Raw genomic sequence first — 24,543 nt, 5'->3', positions numbered from 1 at the left:
AGGAAATAAATCATGTGGATATATTGAAGCAACATCTCAAGACATCAGTCAGGAAGTTTAAGCTTGGTTGCAAATGGGTCTTCCAAATGGACAATGACCCCAAGCATACTTCGAAAGTTGTGGCAAAATGGCTTTAGGACAATAATGTCAAGGTATTGGAGTGGCCATCACAAATCCCTGACCTCAATCCCATAGAAAATTTGTGGGCAGAACTGAAAAAGCGTATGCGAACAAAGAGGCCTACAAACCTGACTCAGTTACACCAGCTCTGTCAGGTGGAATGGGCCAAAATTCTCCCAACTTATTGTGGGAAGCTTGTGGAAGGCTACCCAAAACGTTTGACCCAAGTTAAACAATTTAAATGCAATGCTACCAAATGTGATTAAAGAAATAAAAGCTGAAATAAATCGTTCTCTCTACTATTATTCTGACATTTCACGTTCTTAAAATAAAGTGGTGATCCTAAGACAGGGAATTTTTACTCGGATTAAATGTCAGGAATTGTGAAAAACCGAGTTTAAATGTATTTGGCTAAGGTGTATGTAAACTTCCGACTTTAACTGTACATCCGATAATGGAAATACGGTAACAGAATTGCATCATGGGTCCCTAATCTGTACTACACAGAAATGCATAATTATCGATATGAATGTCCAAACTTGTGAAACATGAGGAGAATGACATCACAGCAGAGTAGAGTACAGTACAATATACTCTACCTTTCTTTACTGTACTATTAGACTGTGCAGTACTGTGTTCTACTCACTGTATTGTACTCTACTGTGCTCTACTCACTGTACTGTGCTCTACTCATTGTGCTCTACTCACTGTACTGTACACTACTGCTCTACTCACTGTGCTCTACTCACGGTACACTGCTGTGCTCTAGTCACTGTGCTGACAATGCTTTGAGGCTATTTTTTTCTTGGGAAATGGTGCCTTCTATGCCTTCATTTCCCAAAAAGATAGACTCTTAGCTTTCATTTGACACCAATTTGATATGCTCCTATTCGATGGAAATGCCCATCACCTTTACATGTCTTGTAACTGTAGCCTTCACTTACGCTGTGCAATAAGGGCTCTGGTCTCACACTTTATCATAGGGCTCTCGTCAAAAGTAGTGCATTATGTAGGGACTAGGGTGCCATTTGGACCTTGATTTCAATCCCTTTCTGACAGCACGCCTTTTTGATTTTAACAAAACCTTCCATACATGTTTGCCCATGGTAGAAGTAGTCAGAAAGTTACTTTTTAGACCTGAATGCCAAAACATTCAGGAGATAGAGGTGCTCAAAGTTGACCCATTTTGCATACCCCAGCCTATCATGAAACATCCATATCTTCATCACTGGAAAATATCAACGGTTAGGTTTGATATCATTTGAAAGCTTACAAAAAGTTTTGTTAAACTACTCTCTGATTTCTTGAAAAAAAGTATAAAATAAATAAACATCTACAGTACCAGTCAAAAGTCTGGACACTTACTCACTCAAGGGTTTTTCTTTATTTTTTTAAAACTATTTTCTACATTATAAAATAATAGTAGAGACATCAAAAACTATGAAATAACACATATGGAATCATGTAGTAACCAAAACAGTGTTAAACAAATGAGATTCTTCAAAGTAGTCACCCTTTGCCTTGATGACAGCTTTGCACACTCTTGGAATTCTCTCAACCAGCTTCACCTGGAATGCTTTTCCAACAGTCTTGCAGGAGTGTGTTGGGTTTTAAAAACAAATGGTAGTCCCACTAAGCGCAAACCAGATAGGATGGCGTATTGCTGCAGAATGCTGTGGTAGCCATGCTGGTTAAGTATCTCTTGAATTCTAAATAAATCACTGGTACTGTAACCAGAAAAGCACCATCACACCTCCTCCATGCTTCACGGTGGGAACCACACATGCAGAGATCATCCATTCACCTAATCTGTATCTCACAAAGACATGGCAGTTGGAACCAAAAATCTCAAATTTGGACTCATCTGACCAAAGGACAGATTTCCACCAGTCGAATGTCCATTGCTTGTGATTTTTGGCTCAAGTAAGTCTGTTCTTCTTATTGGTGTTCTTTAGTAGTGCTTTCTTTGCAGCAATTTGACCATGAAGGCCTGATTCATGCAGTCTCCTCTGACCAGTTGATGTTGAGATGTGTCTGTTACTTGAACTCTGTGACTAATTTATTTTGGCTGCAAATATTGAAGCTGGTAACTCTAATGAACTTATCCTCTGCAGCAGAGGTAACTCTGGTTCTTCCTTTCCTGTGGCGGTCCTTATGAGAGCCAGTTTCATCATAGTGCTTGATAGTTTCTTCAAGTGCAGTCGAAAAAACCATCTAAGTTCTTCAAATGTTTCGGATTGACTGACCTTCATGTCTTATAATAATGATGGACTGTCGTTTTCTCTTTGCTTATTTGAGCTGTTCTTGCCATAATATGGACTTGGTCTTTTACCAAATAGGGCTGTATTCTGTATACCACCCCTACCTTGTCACAACACAACTGATTGGCTCAAATGCATTAATTAACTTTTAACAAGGCACACCTGTTAATTGAAATGCATTCCAGGTGACTCATGAAGCTGGTTGAGACAATGCCATGAGTGTGCAACGCTGTCATCAAGGTAAAGGGTGGCTACTTTCAAGAATTTGCTTAACAGTTTTTTTGGTTACTACATGATTCCTTAGGTGTTTTTTCATAGTTTAGATGTCTTCACTATTTTTCTACAATGTAGAAAATACCAAAAATAAAATCCCTGGAATGAGTGGGTGTGTCCTAACATTTGACTGGTACTTTGTGTCATTGTATAACCTTTAACATTAATTAGGGTACGGTATGCAAAATATGTCAGCTTTGGAATTAACCAGGTTAAAAATGAGCTTTTTCTGTTTCTAATTAAATTGACTGGCAAAAAGAATGCATGTATTTGATCAGAGTTCAAAGTTTTGATTGAATATTGACCTCTGCCTTCCAAAATAAAATGCCAGGAAACTGCTCCAACAGATTGTGTGTGAGAGAGACCTATCTATCTGATTCTGCTCTCTGACAGAAAAGAACACTGAACACTGTCTGTTTTGTTCTCCTCCTAAACAGCAACATTGGCTCAAATGACTCCCTATATGGTCCATCTTATTAGTCTGGTCCAAATGGCTCCCTACTCCCTATATGGTCCATCTTATTAGTCTGGTCCAAATGGCTCCCTACTCCCTATATGGTGCATCTTATTAGTCTGGTTCAAATGGCTCCCTACTCCCTATATGGTGCATCTTATTAGTCTGGTCCAAATGGCTCCCTACTCCCTATATGGTGCACTTAATACTTTTGACCAGAGCCCTATGGGCCATTCCCTATGGGCCTTGTTCAAAAGCAGTGCACTATATAGTGCGTAGAGAGTAAATTGTGACACATACTAGGCTTGGCTTCTCACTGAGCACAGACGTCAATTCAATGTCTATTCCTCTTTGATTCAACCAACATTGATTCAACCAGTGTGTGCCCAGTGGGTTCTTACTGAAATCATTGGGAGGTTATTTGAGAGTAAGGATGGGTGAATACATTTAGATGAATCCAACATTTTAGCGTAACACCGGATGTCATGATCCCAAGACTCTGTGGAAAATAGTCATGGTTAGACTATCGAGTGGAGGGGACTACCCTAGTTAAATGAACTCAATTGACATGAAAATTAATGTAGGAATGGTTTTCTTACATTATCAAATTAACCATAAATTCCTTAACTATTGTTATAAACAAAATATGAATGTAAAAAACAGTTGTGATCTTGTTGATATCATCATGTTCATGCATACTTCACCAGATCACTAGGTTATTTGCATTAGTACTGGTAAATTGTTACTGCCAAGGACCGAAAGGCTCCTTAGCAGCTTCTACCCCCAAGCCATAAGACTGCTGAACAGTTCATCAAATGGCCACCGGACTATTTGCATTGACCCCCCCCCATCCCCCCTCCTTTTGTTTTGCACACTGCTGCTGCTCGCTGTTTATTATCGATGCATAGTCACTTCACCCCTACCTACATGTACGGATTGCCTCAGCTGGCCTGTGCCCCCGCACATTGTCTCCGTGCCGGTACCCCCTGTATATAGCCTCGTTATTTTATTGTGTTACTTTTTATAATTATTTACTTTAGTTAATTTGGTAAATATTTTTTTGACTCTTTCTGGAACTGCATTGTTAGTTAAGGACTTGTAAGTAAGCATTTCACGGTAAGGTCTACACTTGTTGTATTCTGCCCATGTGACAAATAAAGTTTGATTTGATTTAGTAAACGTACACACCATTTTGAGAGAGAAATGGAAATTCAGCATTTTTCTCTGTACTTGTTGTGCAAATCTCCTCTAGAGGCTCCCAATGACCGCTCCTCAGCTGTAATGAGACTATTTCATGGCTGTGTTTACACAGGCAGCCCAATTCTGATCTTTTTTCACTAATTCACATCAGCTCTGAAAAATATCTGATGTGATTGGTCAAAAGTCCAATTAATGGGGAAAAAATATCAGATTTGGCCTGCCTGTCTAAACGCAGCCTTTGGCCCCGTTCCTCTGCCTAGGTGCTGCTGATGCTTGCCAGATCTTACAATGTCTGGATAGGTATTTCATTTATCAGCTAACCACATATGTTATAGCAACCTGTCAGTCGATGACATGGCACGCAACCATTGGTTGATGCATGCAACATCTGAGCAGGGGAATGCAACCATTGTCTAAAGCGGCTATTCCCAAACTGGGGTACGGTACGTGTAATGCCTTCGGGGGTACCCCAAATAAAAATGTGATTCACATAACTTAATATTAGGGGAAAAAAATGTCAAATTTTTTTTTTTCTTCACATTTTCAGAGTATCCTGCCTTGGCAAATCGCGCTGTTAAGACACTGATGCCCTTTGCAACCACGTACCTACAGTATGTGAGAGTGGATTCTCGGCCCTCACTAGCATGAAAACTAAATACAGGCACAGACCGTGTGTGGAAAATGATTTAAGACGGAGACTCTCTCCAATACAACCCAACATTGCAGAGTTACGTGCATCCTTCAAGCACACCCTTCTCATTAACTTGTGGTGAGTTATTTAAATAAGGTTTTATATGTAAGATGGTTAAATAAAGAGAAAAATTATTGATTATTATTATATTATTATTTGTGCCCTGGTCCTATAAGAGCTCTTTGTCACTTCCCACATGTCGGGTTGTGACACAAACTCACACTCATTCTTATGTTTAATAAATGTATAGTGTGCGTGTGGCAGTCTTACAATGATGGCAAAAAAAAACATTTGAAAGTGTGCTGACCCACGTGCTAGAGGGGGTACGCAGCTGGCGGTTGAATGTTTGAAGGGGTACGGGACTATAAAAAGTTTGGGAACCACTGGTCTAAAGTATCTTGTCTCCTTAGTCATAGAATCATATTAGATCAGGAATGTCTTTAATTTCATCTTGATGCATGGTTCTTTTTTATGTACTCTATGTTTGTAATGATAGGGTTAACTGCTTGGGACTTCGCTATCAAAGCTCTTGAGATCTACATATCTGTAAATATGCATTTTAACTAAGTGGCTTTACTGCCCTTACAGAAAACTAATGTGGTTCACATGTGAAATGTGTTTTCGGAATACTTCACATGTGATCACGTTTTCACATGGTAGTTTCATTTTATCACGTGTTGCTTTAATGTTATCACATTAACTTCACGTAAGTTCACATGAAAACATGGATTTTTGGAACACTTCATGTATGTAATGTATGTTTTTTTCCGTAAGGGTGTGTACAGTACCGTAGGCATTCTTGGACAGCAGTTGTTACCCAACACCTAAGTCACTTTCAGTATCTTATGTTTCAGACACTGCAGTATGTTCAGAGATTACCATATCTTCTCTTTTTCCTCTATCCATACATGTATACTGTAGAATGTATACATCTCTGTGTTCCATCTATGTTCTAGAATTTCAATGTTCTCGAAACTCTATGTTCTCCTGCTTCATATGCGAGCAGGTTCTCTGCCTCGGGGCATTCAGAAGAGACATGTCAATAAAGCGTGAATCAGCTTGGCCTGAGGTGAAGTGAGGAGATGGGTAGGGAAGTGATAAGGCTGCTGTGCTGTATGTAGATTGTAAATGGAGCCATAACTGCCGTCTCTGGGGTAATCCAGGATTCTGGGCCATGAGGAGTGATGTAACGGGTAGGAATCAGACTCCATTAATAGGCCGACTGTGTTTTTGTGGCCTGATTTTGGGCCCCAATTTGCTCCTCCATTGTTTTATTGGATGATTGCTAAAGCAGTGAAGTCATCAGGCAGTTGGCTGCTTTGTAGCATTGCTCAAGGCTATAAGAGAAGGTTCTGATTATTCTCCTTTAGGGCAATTAGAGGCTATACAAAATATGGCTATCGTCTCCTTCAGGAGCTAGTTTAACATCACGTTTCCTCTTCAACCATCTCCTTCTTCAGGAGCTAGTTCAACATCACAACAATGTTTCCTCTTCAACCATCTCCTCCTTCAGGAGCTAGTTCAACATCACAACAATGTTTCCTCTTCAACCATCTCCTTCTTCAGGAGCTAGTTCAACATCACAACGTTTCCTCTTCAACCATCTCCTTCTTCAGGAGCTAGTTCAACATCACAACAATGTTTCCTCTTCAACCATCTCCTCCTTCAGGAGCTAGTTCAACATCACAACAATGTTTCCTCTTCAACCATCTCCTTCTTCAGGAGCTAGTTCAACATCACAACAATGTTTCCTCTTCAACCATCTCCTCCTTCAGGAGCTAGTTCAACATCACAACAATGTTTCCTCTTCAACCATCTCCTCCTTCAGGAGCTAGTTCAACATCACAACAATGTTTCCTCTTCAACCATCTCCTTCTTCAGGAGCTAGTTCAACATCACAACAATGTTTCCTCTTCAACCATCTCCTCCTTCAGGAGCTAGTTCAACATCACAACAATGTTTCCTCTTCAACCATCTCCTTCTTCAGGAGCTAGTTCAACATCACAACAATGTTTCCTCTTCAACCATCTCCTTCTTCAGGAGCTAGTTCAACATCACAACAATGTTTCCTCTTCAACCATCTCCTTCTTCAGGAGCTAGTTCAACATCACAACAATGTTTCCTCTTCAACCATCTCCTTCTTCAGGAGCTAGTTCAACATCACAACAATGTTTCCTCTTCAACCATCTCCTTCTTCAGGAGCTAGTTCAACATCACAACAATGTTTCCTCTTCAACCATCTCCTTCTTCAGGAGCTAGTTCAACATCACAACAATGTTTCCTCTTCAACCATCTCCTTCTTCAGGAGCTAGTTCAACATCACAACAATGTTTCCTCTTCAACCATCTCCTTCTTCAGGAGCTAGTTCAACATCACAACGATGTGAAAGTAAGTCAGCATACAGGGTCAGTTCCAATACCATATTTACAATGTGCAGGGATACTGGAGTGATAGAGGTAGAAATATATAGGGGTAAGCATACTAGATACAGGGTCAGGGGTGTTATTATGACACTATTGGTTGGGGTGTTATTATGATGACACTATTGGTTGGGGTGTTATTATGATGACACTATTGGTTGGGGTGTTATTATGATGACACTATTGGTTGGGGTGTTATTATGATGACACTATTGGTTGGGGTGTTATTATGATGACACTCTTGGTTGGGGTGTTATTATGATGATGACACTCTTGGTTGGGGTGTTATTATGATGACGACACTCTTGGTTGGGGTGGTTCATTTTGGCCAAAGGCATCAGACAGGCAGCAGATACAACAGTCTGATCCCTTCACTAACGTTTCCTGTGTCAAGTCAAGCACTCACCAACTCTGCAGAACTTCAGATAATCTGGGTTTATCCTTATGTACTTTTACAGAGATGTTTTCCCCTGAAATGGGTACATTTCACCTCTCTCCAGTGCATAATTGTGTTTTGCTGTGTACATTTCAGATTTGTTGTCATTGATTTTAAAACCACTTTAGTAGTATTGTTATAGTTACTTTCAGGGTGATTACAGACGTGATGTTCAAAGATGTAACCCAAACCAGAGTTGTAGCAGTGAGGACAGTGGACTAGATCAAGTTCCTTCTTTTTTCGGAAAGAAGATAAACCAAGGTTTTTTCACTATCTTAGCTTTCTCTCTCTCTCTGAACCCCCTCCCCCTGTCATTGTAACAGAAAAGGCAGTTATTTTTTTCAAGGAATCTCTAACTGTCATTGGTCACCAGCAGACACAGCTGGTCTGAGAGGATGTGTGTGTTAGGGTGTGTGTGCCCGCCCGCCTGCCTCAGCTCCTGTCAGTTCAGTCCTGTGATAGCTAGTGTAGCTGTGCTCTAGTCAGCTGTAGGATTATATGGCTCTACTCATTGGGATTACATAAACATGGTGGATCTTTATGCAAAGCCCCGGCATGGGTACCGGGCCCGGGGGAGCTTGGCTCTCCCAATACCAGCCCAGGTAGGTCCAGAACTTACTGTACACTATACTGTATATCTAGATGCAACAGTACAGCCTCAGTAAAACTATGCTGTCCAGAATAGAGATCAGTGTGTTGGGTTTGTTCAGTATATACAACATTGACAGTATTTACGTCTACCTTGTTATCACCTTCCTACTTCCTGTTTAGTCTACTTAGTCTCACCCTACTGAGGATATATTGCTTCAGCTCAACTTTATTTACCTGTGCTGCAGTGTAAGTCAACCCCAGAGAGTAAGCTCAATAACACAAGCAATGCCTGCTTCAGCATGTTTAGCACATAGCTCCGTTAAAGCACTCTTGATGTAGACTTGAGGTTAGAGGTTTGCTAGTTGTTAGTTGACACATTTGCCAACACAAAACCATAGTTTCTCACATATAGGTATTGAATTCACTGTGTGCTGCTTACTGTGGGTATTGGTGTAATGGGTAGATTGAGGGTTAAGCCTGTAGTTTATTTTTATTGGTGACACTGACATTTTATCCCACAAACATCTGGTTAGTGTGTGCTTATTGTGGGTAGATATCTCTTTCCAGTGGGCAGGGGAGGGGCATTCCACAATCAGAGAGATCAATGATGCAGCTCTCTCATTTCCTTTCTCTTGTCTGTCTAGTCATGTGTATTGATTACCTTGTGGTGATAATGAGATCAATAATGATGTTATTGAGCTCCCGAGTGGTGCAGCGGTCTAAGGCACTGCATCTCAGTGCAAGAGGTGTCACTACAGTCCCTGGTTCGAATCCAGGCTGTAGCACATCCGTCCGTGATTGAGAGTCCCATAGGGCGGCGCACAATTGGCCCAGCGTTTGGCCGGGGTTGGCCGTCATTGTAAATAAGAATTTGTTCTTAACTGACTTGCCTCGTTAAATAAAAACAATATAAAAACATTTAAAAAACTAGATGGTGCACCGAGTCCATGTCTGATCAAAACATGAAATGGTAAAATTTACCCATTACTATACATATCTGCCTTCCGACCATTGACCTAAATAGGTTTCAGACCTGTCACCATTTCTCAATCCAGTGGTTGGTTGAGCAGGGAGAATATTTATCAAAAAAACAGTGCAAACTTGAATGCTATTTGGCCCTAAACAGAGAGTACACAGTGGCAGAATACCTGATCGCTTTGACTATGTACAGACTCGGTGAGCATGGCTTTGCTATTGAGAATGGCTGCCGTAGGCAGACCTGGCTCTCAAGAGAAGACAGGCTATGTGCACACTGCTCACAAAATGAGGTGAAACTGAGCTGCACATCCTAACCTCCTGCCAGCTGTATGACCATATTAGAGACGCATACAGTGCATTCGGAAAGTATTCAGACCCCTTGACTTTTTCCACATTTTGTTACATTACAGCCTTATTCTAAAATGGATTCAATCGTTTTTTCCCTCATCAATCTACACGCAATACCCCATAATGACAAAGCAAAAACAGGTTTAAAAAAAAATATCACATTTACATACGCTTTCAGACACTTTACTCAGTACTTTGTTGAAGCACTTTTGGCAGCTATTACAGCCCTGAGTCTTCTTGCGTATGAAGCTACAAGCTCGGCACACCTGTATTTCAGGAGTTTCTCCCATTCTTCTCTGCAGATCCTCTCAAGCTCTGTCAGGTTGGATGGGGAGCGTTGCTGCACAGCTATTTTCAGGTCTCTCCAGAGATGTTCGATCGGGTTCAAGTCCGGATTCTGGCTGGGCCACTCGGACATTCAGAGACTTGTCCCGAAGCCACTCTTGCGTTATCTTGGCTGTGTGCTTAGGGCCGTTGTCCTGTTGGAAGGTGAACCTTCACCCCAGTCTGAGGTCCTGAGTGCTCTGGACAGGTTTTCATCAAGGATCTCTCTGTACTTTGCTCCGTTCATCTTTCCCTCGATCCTGTCTCCCAGTTCCTGCTGCTGAAAAACATCCCCACAGCATAATGCTGCCACCACCATGCTTCACCGTAGGGATGGTTCCAGGTTTCCTCCAGACGTGACACTTGGCATTCAGGCCAAAGAGTTCAATCTTGGTTTCATCAGACCAGAGAATCTTGTTTCTCATGGTCTGAGAGTCCTTTAGGTGCCTTTTGGCAAACTCCAAACGGGCTGTCGTGTGCCTTTAACTGAGGAGTGGCTTCTGTCTGACCACTCTACCATAAAGGCCTGATTGGTGGAGTGCTGCAGAGATGGTTGTCCTTCTGGAAGGTTCCCCCATCTTCACAGGTGTGTGCCTTTCCAAATGATGTCCAATCAATTGAATTTACCACAGGTGGACTCCAATCAAGTTGTAGAAACATCTCAAGGCTGATCAACGGAAACAGGATGCACCTGAGCTCGAATTTTGAGGGTCATAGCAAAGGGTCTGAATACTTATGTAAATAAGGTATTTCTGTTTTTAATTTTTAATACATTTGCGAAAATTAACTTGTTTTTGCTTTGTCATTATGGGGTATTGTGTGTAGATGGACGTGGAACAAAATGAATTTAATCCATTTTAGAATAAGGCTGTATCAAAATGTAGAAAAAGTCAAGGGCTCTGAATACTTTCCAAATGTATGCACTGTATTTCTCTCAGATTACACAGATCCACAAAGGATTTGAAAACAAACCCCATTTTGATAAACTCCCATATCTATTAGGTGAAATACCACAGTGTGCCACCAGAGCAGCAAGATTTGTGATCTGTTGCAACAAGGGCAACCAGTGGAGCACAAACAACATTGTAAATAAATTAACAGATACATATAGGTTTTATCTTCCCTTTCATACTTCAACTATTTGCACATTGTTACAACATTGTACATTGCCAATAATATAACATTTGAAATGTCTCCATTCTTTTAGTGTGTAATATTTACTGTTCATTTTGTTTTATTTCACTTGTTTATTTCCCTTGTTTCTTGCCTATTCCATTTGATTTGGCAATGTAAACACGTTTCCCATGCCAATAAATCCCTTTGAATTTGAGGGAGGGAGGGGGAGATGGAGAGGGAGAGCACTTTCACAATGCCATGATGAGGACATCATAGGCAGCAGTGTTCCCAGGGGGACCTCCCAGGAGTCATAAAGTCAGGCAGAGACCTCTCATGGGATACAGGAGGTGAGACTCTGGCCTCTGGAATAGATGAGCCTCCAGGTGAGTCTCTGGCCCAGTTGAGGCTCTGACCTCTGGAACAGATGAGACTTCAGGTGAGACTCTGTCCTCTGGAACAGATGAGCCTCCAGGTGAGACTCTGTCCTCTGGAACAGATGAGCCTCCAGGTGAGACTCTGTCCTCTGGAACAGATGAGACTCCAGGTGAGACTCTGTCCTCTGGAACAGATGAGACTCCAGGTGAGACTCTGTCCTCTGGAACAGATGAGACTCCAGGTGAGACTCTGGCCTCTGGAACAGATGAGACTCCAGGTGAGACTCTGGCCTCTGGAACAGATGAGACTCCAGGTGAGACTCTGTCCTCTGGAACAGATGAGACTCCAGGTGAGACTCTGGCCTCTGGAACAGATGAGCCTCCAGGTGAGACTCTGGCCTCTGGAACAGATGAGCCTCCAGGTGAGGCTCTGGCCTCCGGAACAGATGAGCCTCCAGGTGAGACTCAGATGAGTCTCCAGGTGAGACTCTGGCCTCTGGAACAGATGAGAGTCCCGGTGAGACTCTGGAACAGATGAGATTCCAGGTGAGACTCTGGAACAGATGAGAGTCCCGGTGAGACTCTGGAACAGATGAGATTCCAGGTGAGACTCTGGCCTCTTGAACAGGTGAGACTCCCGGTGAGACTCTGGAACAGATGAGACTCCAGGTGAGACTCTGGAACAGATGAGATTCCAGGTGAGGCTCTGGCCTCTGGCAATGTAGTATCAGTGAGTGAGTGTGCCAATGTTTACTGGAAGGATGGACACTCATTTACTTCTGTCATTAATTAAATTAAAACAACTTTATTTATCCCAGAGGAGCAATTACTTAAGGCAGCTGCAACAATGACAACAAGACTAACATTTAGGCTATCAAGGTTAACTCGACAATCCTTACCATGTGTATTGGCCTTGACTAGGTCTATACTTACATACTCAGAATTGCGTTTTGTGCTTCATACGGTAAAATACTGGAACTTTCTATAACTGTGGGTTCCAGATGAGAGGAAGAATAAAATGTATTTGAAGTTATATTCAGTCAGCTGTTTGAGTCATGTAAGCATTCTTGACATAGTTTTTTGACTGGCTTCAGTTAGTAACCATTGTCAGTAATCATTGTGAAACTGTTGCATGAAACCTGAATATTGGCCTTGCATACAGGGTTGGGGAGTAACTGATTACATGTCATCTGATTACAAAAAAAAACTAAACTACTGTAATCAGATACTTTTGAAAAACTACATGAATATTTATTGGATTACAGTTAAATTCAGAAAGGATGTTTGAGAAATACATTGACACCTTTCTGTTTTCTCAATGACATTCAAATCAGCATCAAACAAAGGCGCAAGTTAAAATGTATTCCACTTGAGAGAGTCGACCAGAAGTCAGAGATCTCTATGATGGCACACAAAATGCGTTTGATGGATATTTTTTGTCTTCTTCTTCTAATGCCATTTAAGGGAAAAGTAATAAGATTACGTTATTTAGTTTGGGTAATCCAAAAGTTACATATACTGATTTACAATTTTGGAAAAGTAACCGTTAACTGTAACGGATTACTTTGGAAAATAACCTACCCAACCTTGCTTGCATATTTCATGTGGACAGCTGTCATTAATCTTTCTTTTCACTGGAACACCCCACCTAAATGGAAGACAATGTCACATGAATGCCTCGGCAGTATTGTGAAGCAGTACAGTTTCAGTTTGTTGAGTGGTGAACTTTGTACATCCCTGTTGCACCTCCAGTTTTGGCAATGCAGAGTCAGTGTCTGTAGTTATTATTTTTTTGTCACCTTTATTTAACCAGGTAGGCAAGTTGAGAACAAGTTCTCATTTACAACTCCGACCTAGCCAAGATAAAGCAAAGCAGTTCGACACATACAACAACAGAGTTACACATGGAGTAAAACAAACATACAGTCAATAATACAGTAGAAAAATAAGTCTATATACAATGTGAGCAAATGAGGTGAAATAAGCGAGGTAAAGGCAAAAAAAGGCCATGGTGGCGAAGTAAATACAATATACCAAGTAAAACACTGGAATGGTACATTTGCAGTTGAAGAAAGTGCAAAGTAGAAATATAAATAATGGGGTGCAAAGGAGCAAAATAAATAAATACAGTAGGGGAAGAGGTAGTTGTTTGGGTTAAATTATAGATGGGCTATGTGCAGTGATCTGTGAGCTGCTCTGACAGCTGGTGCTTAAAGCTAGTGAGGGAGATAAAAGTTTCCAGTTTCAGAGATTTTTGTAGTTCGTTCCAGTCATTAGCAGCAGAGAACTGGAAGGAGAGGCGGGCGAAGGAGTAATTGGCTTTGGGGGTGACCAGTGAAATATACCTGCTGGAGCGCGTGCTACAGGTGGGTTCTGCTATGGTGACCAGCGAGCTGAGATAAGGGGTGGACTTTACCTAGCAGGGTCTTGTAGATGACCTGGAGCCAGTGGGTTTGGCGACGAGTATGAAGCGAGGGCCAGCCAACGAGAGCGTACAGGTTGCAGTGGTGGGTAGTATATGGGGCTTTGGTAACAAAACGGATGGCACTGTGATAGACTGCATCCAATTTATTGAGTAGGGTATTGGAGGCTATTTTGTAAATGACATCGCCGAAGTCAAAGATCGGTAGGATGGTCAGTTTTGCAAGGGTATGTTTGGCAGCATGAGTGAAGGATGCTTTGTTGTGAAATAGGATGCCAATTCTAGATTTAACTTTGGATTGGAGATGTTTGATGTGAGCCTGGAAGGAGAGTTTACAGTCTAACAAGACACCTAGGTATTTGTAGTTGTCCACATATTCTAAGTCAGAACCGTCCAGAGTAGTGATGCTGGACGGGCGGGCAGGTGCAGGCAGCGATCGGTTGAAGAGCATGCATTTAGTTTTACTTGTATTTAAGAGCAGTTGGAGGCCACGGAAGGAGAGTTGTATGGCATTGAAGCTCATCTGGAGGGTTGTTAAGTGTCCAGAGAAGGGCCAGAAATATACAGAATGGTGTCATCTGCGTAGAGGTGGATCAGAGACTCACCAGCAGCAAGAGCGACATCATTGATGTATACAGAGAAGAGAGTCGGCCCAAGAATTGAACCCTGTGGCACCCCCATAGAGACTGCCAGAGGTCTGGACAACAGGCCATCCGATTTGACACACTGAACTCTATCAGAGAAGTAGTTGGTGAACCAGGCGAGGCAGTCATTTGAGAAACCAAGGCTATTGAGTCTGCCGATAAGAATGTGATGATTGACAGAGTCGAAAGCCTTGGCCAGGTCAATGAATACGGCTGCACAGTATTGTTTCTTATTGATGGCTGTTAAGATATCGTTTAGGACCTTGAGCGTGGCTGAGGTGCACCCATGACCAGCTCTGCAACCAGATTGCATAGCGGAGAAGGTGTGGTGGGATTCGAAGTGATCAATAATCTGTTTGTTGACTTGGCTTTCGAAGACCTTAGAAAGGCAGGGTAGGATAGATATAGGTCTGTAGCAGTTTGGGTCTAGAGTGTCCCCCCCTTTGAAGAGGGGGATGACCGCAGCTGCTTTCCAATCTTTGGGAATCTCAGACGACACAAAAGAGAGGTTGAACAGGCTAGTAATAGGGGTTGCAACAATTTCGGCAGATAATTTTAGAAAGAAATGGTCCAGATTGTCTAGCCCGGCTGATTTGTAGGGGTCCAGATTTTGCAGCTCTTTCAGAACATCAGCTGACTGGATTTGGGAGAAGGAGAAATGGGGAAGGCTTGGGCGAGTTGCTGTGGGGGGTGCAGTGCTGTTGACCGGAATAGGGGTAGCCAGGTGGAAAGCATGGCCAGCCGTAGAAAAATGCTTATTGAAATTCTCAACTATAGTGGATTTCTCGGTGGTGACAGTTTTCTATCCTCTGTGCAGTGGGCAGCTGGGAGGAGGTGCTCTTATTCTCCATGGACTTTAGTGTTCCAGAACTTTTTTGAGTTTGTGTTACAGGAAGCACATTTCTGCAGGAAAAAGCTAGGTAACTGGGTAATCAATCAAATCACATTTTATTTGTCATATGTGCCGAATACAACAGGTGTAGAACTTACCGTGAAATGCTTACAAGCCCTTAACCAACAATGAAGGATTTTTTTAAATTAAGAAAATATTTGCTAAAAAATAAATAAACTAAAATAAGAAAAAAAAGCAACACAATAAAATAACAAGAACGAGGCTATATACAGGGGGTACCGGTACCGAGTCAATGTGCGGGGGTACAGGTTAGTCGGGGTAATATGTACATGTAGGTAGAGGTAAAGCGACTTCTCATAAATAATAAACAATCAGTAGCAGCAATGTAAAAAAATGGGAACAATGCAAATATTCTGGGTAGTCATTTGATTAACTATTTAGCAGTCTAATGGCTTGGGATTAGAAGCTGTCGGATGCCGAGCAGTTGCCATACCAAGCGGTGATGCAACCAGTCAGGATGCTCTCGATGGTGCAGCTGTATAACTTTTTGAGGATCTGACTACCCATGTCAAAATTTTTTCAGTCTCCTGAGGGGTAATATGTGTAGTAATAGTGGGCGTCTGTAAATTTAGACACAAATGAGGCGTTGGTTTGTGGTCTGGAGCTTGATGCTCTCTCTTCAGCTTTAGAATTTACTTCCTGAGCTGACTGCTCCGGAAGACCGTCTCTGATCTGCTCTGTCACCCTCTTACTGAGTGCTATAAGCCTCTCGTTCCTCCAGAACATAACAACTACTTTTATCTACACAGAACCAACTGACTGTCTGTAGAGGTGATAGACTAAAGTTAATGTTGGTTATGTTGTTCACAGGCTTGGCTCTCTGTTGCATGAAGCATTTTGACCGTCTAGAGTGACTCAGTGTCACTTAGCCTCAACCTGGTCCCAGATCAGTTTGTGTTCCTGCTGTAAGTTTATTGTCAAGACAGCGCAAACAGATCTGGCATCAGACAGTGTTCTAACTACTTGGTGTCACACTGTAGTTCGAAACATTTCCAGCTGACCTCTGGCCCCATATTATCTGCTCTTCCCATAGGTCAAGGAGAGTGCCCAGAACGCTGTGTACGTCAATGTAGCGGAGCTCGGCAGAAACATCTCTGAGTCCCTTCCCTCAGCCTTCTCCCCTCCCTGCACTCCTCCATACCTGGACTCTAAGGGATGGGAGGTGCACACTGACCAGGAGAGTAGACGGGAGTACTACTACCACCCCGAATCCGGGCAGACCACCTGGGACAACCCCCACATAGACCCTGAGGCTCCAGCCGAGGTGTCTGTGTGTTCGCCCTCCTCTCAGTTCCCCTCCCTGTCCCCCACCTCCACCTCCCCCCCTGCATGGACCTCTGACTGGAAGCAGTGTTTGGATGTGACCAGCGGCCACCAGTACTTCTACAACCCAGTTTCGGGGGAGACGTCTTGGGAGCCCCCAGAGCCACAGTGCCCCTACCCCCCTCTGATGGAGCCTCTGAGTGGGCTCCGGTCTCTGGAGGAAGGGCCGGTAAGGCCTGCTCCACTTCGACACCCAGTCTATTTTAGTTTCCTCATGGGACATCTACAAATAATACGCTCATCTTTTTAATGAAGTTTAAGCTCCTGCTAAGTCCTACACCTACAGTACATAGCAGAAAGTTGGTTTTCATGATTATGTAATTATCCTCCTGCTAAGTCCTACACCTACAGTACATAGCAGAAAGTTGGTTTTCATGATTATGTAATTATCCTCCTGCTAAGTCCTACACCTACAGTACATAGCAGAAAGTTGGTTTTCATGATTATGTAATTATCCTCCTGCTAAGTCCTACACCTACAGTACATAGCAGAAAGTTGGTTTTCATGATTATGTAATTATCCTCCTGCTAAGTCCTACACCTACAGTACATAGCAGACAGTTGGTTTTCATGATTATGTAATTATCCTCAAACTAGTAGGCATTCTGTACATTCCCACATTGACCTCATTGTGAACTTTTTGCAAACTGCATTGTTGAGTTTTCACCATTCTAAAGAGGCTTGTGAAAGAAAAATCTGAAAGCTGTTTAAACTGTTCAGTTGAAATGAGGATCTTTGAAAAGGTAAAAGGAAGCTAGAAGGAAAGTCATCCATTGTCCTGGTCTCCATCTGTTTTGAAGTAGAACACTGAATGTAACATTCTCACAACGTGTGTCTGTCTGTGTACATGCGTATGGGTGTGTGCATGTGTCTGTTTACACACCTCGTGTGTGTGTGTGTGTGTGTGTGTGTGTGTGTGTGTGTGTGTGTGACAGGATGTTTGTGCAATGCATAATGTGTGTGTGTGTGTCCAGCCTCCCCTGCCTGAGGAGGACTACCCAGCAGATGACTACCCAACCGAGGTTGACCTACCAGAAGAGGAGTTGTTGGCTGTGTCCCCTGTGACCCCTCACTCCTTCCCTAAGGACTACACCCCCAGCCATGTGACCCGGGCAGTCATCCCCAGGGCCAGCCTGGACAGGAGCGCCCCGACGGGCTGGAACCTCAACATAGACCCTGATGGGACCTGGGTGTTCTCCAACAGACACTCACCTGATCAGGTACACAGACTCTTTCTTTATTTAGACTTTATTTATTCTGGTTAGTCTCATTTGAGATAAAAATGTACTTTTCAAGCGAGAGCTGTCCAGGAATGCAGTCTCGGGGTAAACCGTGCCACTCAGCTTGAAGGAATATCACGGCTAAATGCACCGTTATGCTATTAGACTAGAAGATGTCGTAAGTGTATGCACTATGTAATATGCACTACATTTTTTTCCAGAAAGGTTCAGGAAAGTCAATATTTAACCGGAAGTCTTTGTCATTGTGTGTGTGGTAACAGTGGATCAAATCGTTGGATGACAGAGGACTGACGTACTACTACCTTAGAGATGGCTCCAGATCCCAGTGGAACCTGCCTGAGGTAGAGATCAAGATTAGAGATCACCCATAGCAAGTATGAAATGGAAGATCTCATTCATGTGAACAGATTGTTCTAAATTTGCCTATAGCAAAGAGAACATTCTATTATGATTACTCCTCTTCATTCCCATTGGAACACAAGGCCACAGTGAGCTCCTCCCCTTCTTCATGTCCTCAGCAACATGTTGTGCATCGCTTAAAGAGAGTTTCATCTTGGACAGCTCACCCACACGGTTTAGATCAGTATTTTCCTCATGTAGATGTGAAAGGTTTCTCCACTGTGAACATGCATTTCTCCATTATCATTTGACCAACCAAGGCCCCTGTAGTGTCAGGCCAGTCCAAGGTGGGGAACGGTGTTGAGCTGGACGGGGTCTTTTTAACGGTCATGAAGAACTGGAGACACACCATGGGTGCAACTTATGTCAGCTCAGCCCTGCAGGAGGGGGGGAGGACTAATAAACACATACTGGAGCATTAACATACCTCACGTCCCCCTAACCAGAGCCCACCACAGTAGAGCTATGAGGTAGAGTAGGTGTGTCAGCTGGCTCTGACCACAGTGTTCAGTAAGGCAGAGTGAAGTGACTGAGCGCCTTATGAAACCCCTGACCCTCAGCTCTCATACTGAGCCACCCTGACACCGCTTCCTAAACGAGAGAGTGCCCAGCACCTGGGACATTTCAGTCATCTGTGTGTTCAGTGCACCACGACAGAGTAGACGGTGCACCACGACAGAGTAGACGGTGCACCACGACAGAGTAGACGGTGCACCACGACAGAGTAGACGGTGCACCACGACAGAGTAGACGGTGCACCACGACAGAGTAGATTGTGTACTCTGGGGTAAGATTAAGTGATTGCAGACGCTAGGAAGTTAGGAATTAAGTAATAGTAAAGCATCCATTATTCTTCTCCTGTTGGGCAAAAGTTCTTCCCGACTCACAGAAGAAATGCCTCAGACTACGGCTCCAGTGCGGACAACTCTCCAGAGGTGGGGCAGCACCACGTGAGTTCTCCTCCTCCTCACCTGTCGTCCTCTCCTGTCCTCCTCACCTGTCCTCCTCATCAGTTCATTAGAGTTACCAGCTTCAGAAATTGCAGCCAATATAAATGCTTCACAGAGGTCAAGTAACAGACACATCTCAACATCAACTGGTCAGAGGAGACTGCATGAATCAGGCCTTCATGGTCAAATTGCTGCAAAGAAACCACCACTAAAGGACACCGATAAGAAGAAGAGACTTGCTTGCGCTAAGAAATACAAGCAATGGACATTAGACTGGTGGAAATCTGTCCTTTGGTCTGATGAGTCCAAATTTGAGATTTTTGGTGCCAACCACCGTGTCTTTGTGAGATGCAGAGTAGGTGAACGGATTATCTCTGCATGTGTGGTTCCCACCGTGAAGCATGGAGGAGGAGGTTTGATGGTGTGGGGGTGCTTTGCTGGTGACACTGTCAGTGATTTATTTAGAATTTAAGACACACTTAACCAGCATGGCTACCACAGCACTCTGCAGCGATATGCCATCCCATCTGGTTTGGGCTTAGTGGGACCAGAATCTGCTTTTCTGCAAGACAATGACCCAACACACCTCCAGGCTGTGTAGGGGCTATTTGACCAATAAGGAGAGTGATGGAGTGCTGCATCAGATGACCTGGCCTCCACAATCACCCAACCTCAACCCAATTGAGATGGTTTGGGATAAGTTGGACCTCCGAGTGAAGGAAAAGCAGCCAATAAGTGCTCAGCATATGTGGGAACTCCTTCAAGACTGTTGGAAAAGCATTCCGGGTTAAGCTGGTTGAGAGAATGCCAAGAGTGTGCAAAGCTGTCAGCAAGGCAAAGGGTGGCTACTTTGAAGAATCTCAGATATAAAAAAAAATGTTTTTGTTTAACACTCTAGGTTACTACATGATTCCATATGTTATTTCATGGTTTTGATGTCTTCACTATTATTCTACAATGTAAAGAAAAACCCTAGAATGAGTAGGTATGTCCAAACTTGTGACTGTACTGTAATACATGCATGCTATCTATCTAAGGGCTAATGGTGTGACGTACTAATGGTGTGTCGTACTAATGGTGTGACGTACTAATGGTGTGTTGTACTTGTAGAGTAGTAGTTGCTTGGGACTATTCTGATATGGCATAGCTACCCCTGGGAGAGTGGAAAACAGATGTCACTTGGGAAATGTAATATTTCCTGGTATATTAATAGATTCCCCTTTCGAGGACAGCTGATGTCACATCACCATTGGCAAACTGTCAGCCAAAACCACGAACTGCCACACCCCCTCATCACACCTCACTACACCCTGAAAGAAAGCATGCACTAGTCGAAAATGTCTGTGCTTTCATCCCCTCCATGCTGTTCGTTATAAAACATAGAGGTAGAGGTGTCTGTTCACGAGCTAAGACAAAGTAGCTTGCTGTGAGAGTTTAGCCACAGTTGTCATATCCGCCTGTTGCTTTTTTGTGCATTTCTATTAGTAGAGCTTAAGGTTAGTATCAAGGCACCAATAATGATGTCTCACTTGAACACTTGGCTTCACATCCTTAAAAGCATGTTATGTTTGGATCCTTTTTCAGGTGCAGAGTTTAGAAAAAGTTGGAATACTCAACAAAACTAAAGTGTCAGAGAACGGGAAAAGAGTAAGGTAATTCTGACCTCATCCAAAGTCTGAGCATAATTGCTGACATGAATGACATGGAAACAAGTGATGGAATAATCAGCCATGAACTTGAATGTATAGTCATCCATTACATTACCAAATGACTTTCTACACTGCAACATTCCCTGAAGTACAGTACAGCTCACACTCAGTGACCTTCCTGTAGGAAAAACTGGGCCCAGTCATGGACGGTCCTTCACGGAGGGGTTCTGACCTTCCATAAAGAGCCCAAGTCTGCAGCCACAGGAGCATCTGTGAGTGAAAGGTGTACATGTGTTACCTGCACAGAAAAATATCTCTAACATCTGCTTGGTTACACATTCCCTCACCTGACTGTGTGGGAACTCTACATTCCTGTTCTGGGACATTCAGTACATTTCTGTTTCTGAGGGAGTGAGGGAACTAACAGCTTTGAGACGTTAGCCCCGAGCTGAACACCTAGACATGGTCTCAGAAACATCTATAGTAAAATGTTTGACTGTGTCTTATTAGAAGGAATGAAAGAAAATGCTGTGAACATCTTAGAATGTAACATACAGGATGTTGTGTTGAAGCCATGACAGAGTGACGGCTCAGCACAGACAAGCCCTGAAGGCTCAATGAGGCATGACAGTCAAAGCTTTGTCCAGCTGTCTGATTTCATGGAATGCAGTGCTGTCTGTTTTCATCAACTGGTCCTCCATGATGTCTTTCTCTCTTCACAGATCAAGACCAATCAGATTGTCCCAGAGGTCACGGTAGATCTACGAGGGGCAAAGATTGGCTGGGCTCCCAGGGATAAATCCAGCAAAAAGAATGTTGTAGAAGTGAGTTGACAGTTGGTTGCTATGGAATCATAATAGGAGTTGTACTAGATACAGCAAAGACAATCCTGACAGGAGTGATTCTCGGAAGCAACATCATGTGAGAATACATTTGCCATTAATCCAAGACTGTTACCCTCTGTATAAATCTGTAAAGCAAATATTTAACGTCATAATAATGTATGTTGTCTTCAGTTGAAAGACAGAAATGGCGTTGAGTTTCTGCTACAGTACGACACTGAGAGTATCATCAACGACTGGCACAAAGTTCTAATGGACACCATACGACAGCTGGTATGTTTCTTTAAGTAAATTAACTCGCACACTTTAACGTGCTGCCAGGTGCATGGAGACAAATATGTACTGGATAAAAAGAAAAACTCCCTGATGAAGGTCAATTTAGGTCGGTTAACTTAATGGCTGCTGGTTCAAACATCATGCATGTTAGTCAATGACATTGCAGGACCAGGAACACCACCAATCTGAGGAGGAGGATGGGGACGTCAGTGAGAAGTCCTACAGTACAGACAGAGATCAGAGGTCACCAGGTACCATGGACAGGAGTAAGTTCTCCTTGCTCCAAATACACTGTAACAGACGTTTCAGCTGCAATAGCCTCCGCCAGGTCAACTTGCTCATGTTTCGTGACTATGTACCCCCCCCCCCCTTCCTCCTCCTTGTCTTCCTTCTCCTCCTCCCCAGTTTCCAGACCGAGAACGGACACCTCCTCTGGGGGAGAGACCGAACAGAAGAAGGTTCGTACCAAGCTGATGAAGTTCCTCCTGAAACGACCCACACTGCAGTTCGTCAAGGAGAAGGGTTACATCCGAGGTGGGCTCATAGGGTCTTCATTCCTACAAAGCAGCACATGCATAACTGGCTCCAAATCAGGCTACATAACATTTACTGTCAGGATTTGTCCCGACGATGTTACTAATCCAGGGAGAGATCATATGTTCATATCTTCTGTTGTGGTTGTGATATGGGTCAGGGTTGGGGTCAAGAGAATTGAAGCATTGAAGGAATTGGAATGTCAATGTACTTCCTGAATTGACTGGAATTGACCCCAACCCTGATACGGGTCAGCATCATATACACTGTACACACTAACCTCCATCATCCTTTTCCTCAGACAATGTGTTTTGCTGTCATCTGGCTGCACTGTGTGCCCAGGAGAAAACTACAATCCCCAGCTTTGTGGAGAAATGTATTCGAGCAGTGGAAAAGAGAGGTAATGATTAGTAATCACACTGATGATGATTGTTATATGCCAGCAATAACATTGTAATAGCAGTGTATTATTCAGCACAGTGTAAATGGTAATAGAAAAAAAGTTACCACAGTCGTTGATTGACCCAGATGCTGATGTGTGTGTGTGTGTGTGGCTTCACAGGTCTGGACATGGATGGACTCTACAGAGTCAGTGGGAACCTAGCTGTCATTCAGAAACTACGCTTCAAGGCAGATCATGGTAATGCTTTACATTTGTGTGTGTGTGAGAGACTGTGTTCTGTGACGTCCACAGGGTCGTTATACGTTTTACGTTAGCCTCCATATTGTTTTATGGACTCCACAGGTGTGTCTGAATATTGTTTTATGGGTTCCACTGGTGTGGCTGAATATTGTTTTAAATGGACAAATAAAACATATCAAAAAAGTAATTCTGTTCCACAGAGGAGCTAGACCTGGAGGATGGCCAGTGGGAGGACATCCACGTTATCACAGGGGCTCTGAAGCTGTTCTTCAGGGAGCTTCCTGAACCCCTTTTCCCCTTCAGTCACTTCAGCCGCTTCATCCAGGCCATCAGTAAGCAGCAGGCCGGACGCTGTGCTGTGGCCCCCTAATGGAACCTCAGTTTCCTCATTCAATGTTGTGTAGTCTGAAACTCTGTTAAGCATTAGACCCACAATGCCACCTCAGTTTCCTCACACAGTGTAGAATAGTCTGAAACTGTGTTAAGCATTATCCCCACAATGCCACCTCAGTTTCCTCACAGACTGCCTGAATAGACTGAAACTGTGTTAAGCATTAGCCCCACAATGCCACCTGTTTACTTTCAGACTGAAACTGTATTAAGCACTACCCCCACAATGCCAACTCAGTTTCCTCACAGTGTATAATAGTCTGAAACTGTTAATTATTAGCCCCACAATGCCAACTCAGTTTCCTCACAGTGTAGAATAGTCTGAAACTGTTAATTATTAGCCCCACAATGCCAACTCAGTTTCCTCACAGTGTAGAATAGTCTGAAACTGTGTTATGCATTAGACCCACAATGCCACCTCAGTTAAATCTGAAACTGTTAAGCTATTACTTCACTATCAAGGAAGGACTAATCATGTTTACCACCTCACTTCCCTTTTTAATAAGCATTGGAGATTGTAACACACTTGTGCCCTTGAATCTATACATTAGTAAAATGTGTATTGTTCTATCCTGTCTTGTTTACAGGAACTGTTGAGTACCACCTCAAAGTGTCTTACATGCGAGAGCTTGTTGAGTCTCTCCCTCGGCCAAACCATGATACCATGGAACTCCTCTTCAGCCATTTACGCAAGTATGTCTTTCACACACTCACATTTAGCCTGTGTCTCAA

At 43.1% G+C, this 24,543-nt stretch overlaps 1 protein-coding gene across 5 annotated transcripts in view; it reads left to right on the top strand.

Moving 5' to 3' along the window:
* Positions 1-24,543, top strand: part of LOC106610657 (rho GTPase-activating protein 27) — a 33,528-nt gene that overhangs the window by 7,499 nt on the left and 1,486 nt on the right. For 4 of the 5 annotated variants that reach the window (XM_014210125.2, XM_014210117.2, XM_014210101.2 and 1 more), the window contains exons 4-17: positions 16,599-17,057; positions 17,862-18,107; positions 18,389-18,469; positions 19,400-19,477; positions 21,062-21,129; positions 21,311-21,398; positions 21,849-21,950; positions 22,143-22,241; positions 22,411-22,510; positions 22,650-22,778; positions 23,080-23,178; positions 23,341-23,418; positions 23,622-23,753; positions 24,399-24,504. In XM_014210125.2, the coding sequence (XP_014065600.1) occupies positions 16,599-17,057; positions 17,862-18,107; positions 18,389-18,469; positions 19,400-19,477; positions 21,062-21,129; positions 21,311-21,398; positions 21,849-21,950; positions 22,143-22,241; positions 22,411-22,510; positions 22,650-22,778; positions 23,080-23,178; positions 23,341-23,418; positions 23,622-23,753; positions 24,399-24,504 (1,865 nt within the window). The remainder of the gene's footprint in view (positions 1-16,598; positions 17,058-17,861; positions 18,108-18,388; positions 18,470-19,399; positions 19,478-21,061; positions 21,130-21,310; positions 21,399-21,848; positions 21,951-22,142; positions 22,242-22,410; positions 22,511-22,649; positions 22,779-23,079; positions 23,179-23,340; positions 23,419-23,621; positions 23,754-24,398; positions 24,505-24,543) is intronic. The other variant, XM_045724598.1, reaches the window with a different exon arrangement.

The sequence above is a fragment of the Salmo salar genome, chromosome ssa01 (assembly GCF_905237065.1).
Source record: "Salmo salar chromosome ssa01, Ssal_v3.1, whole genome shotgun sequence".
Lineage (NCBI taxonomy): Eukaryota > Metazoa > Chordata > Actinopteri > Salmoniformes > Salmonidae > Salmo > Salmo salar.
Note: the sequence above shows the minus strand (reverse complement) of the source record. Positions and strands in the feature narration are given on the sequence as shown.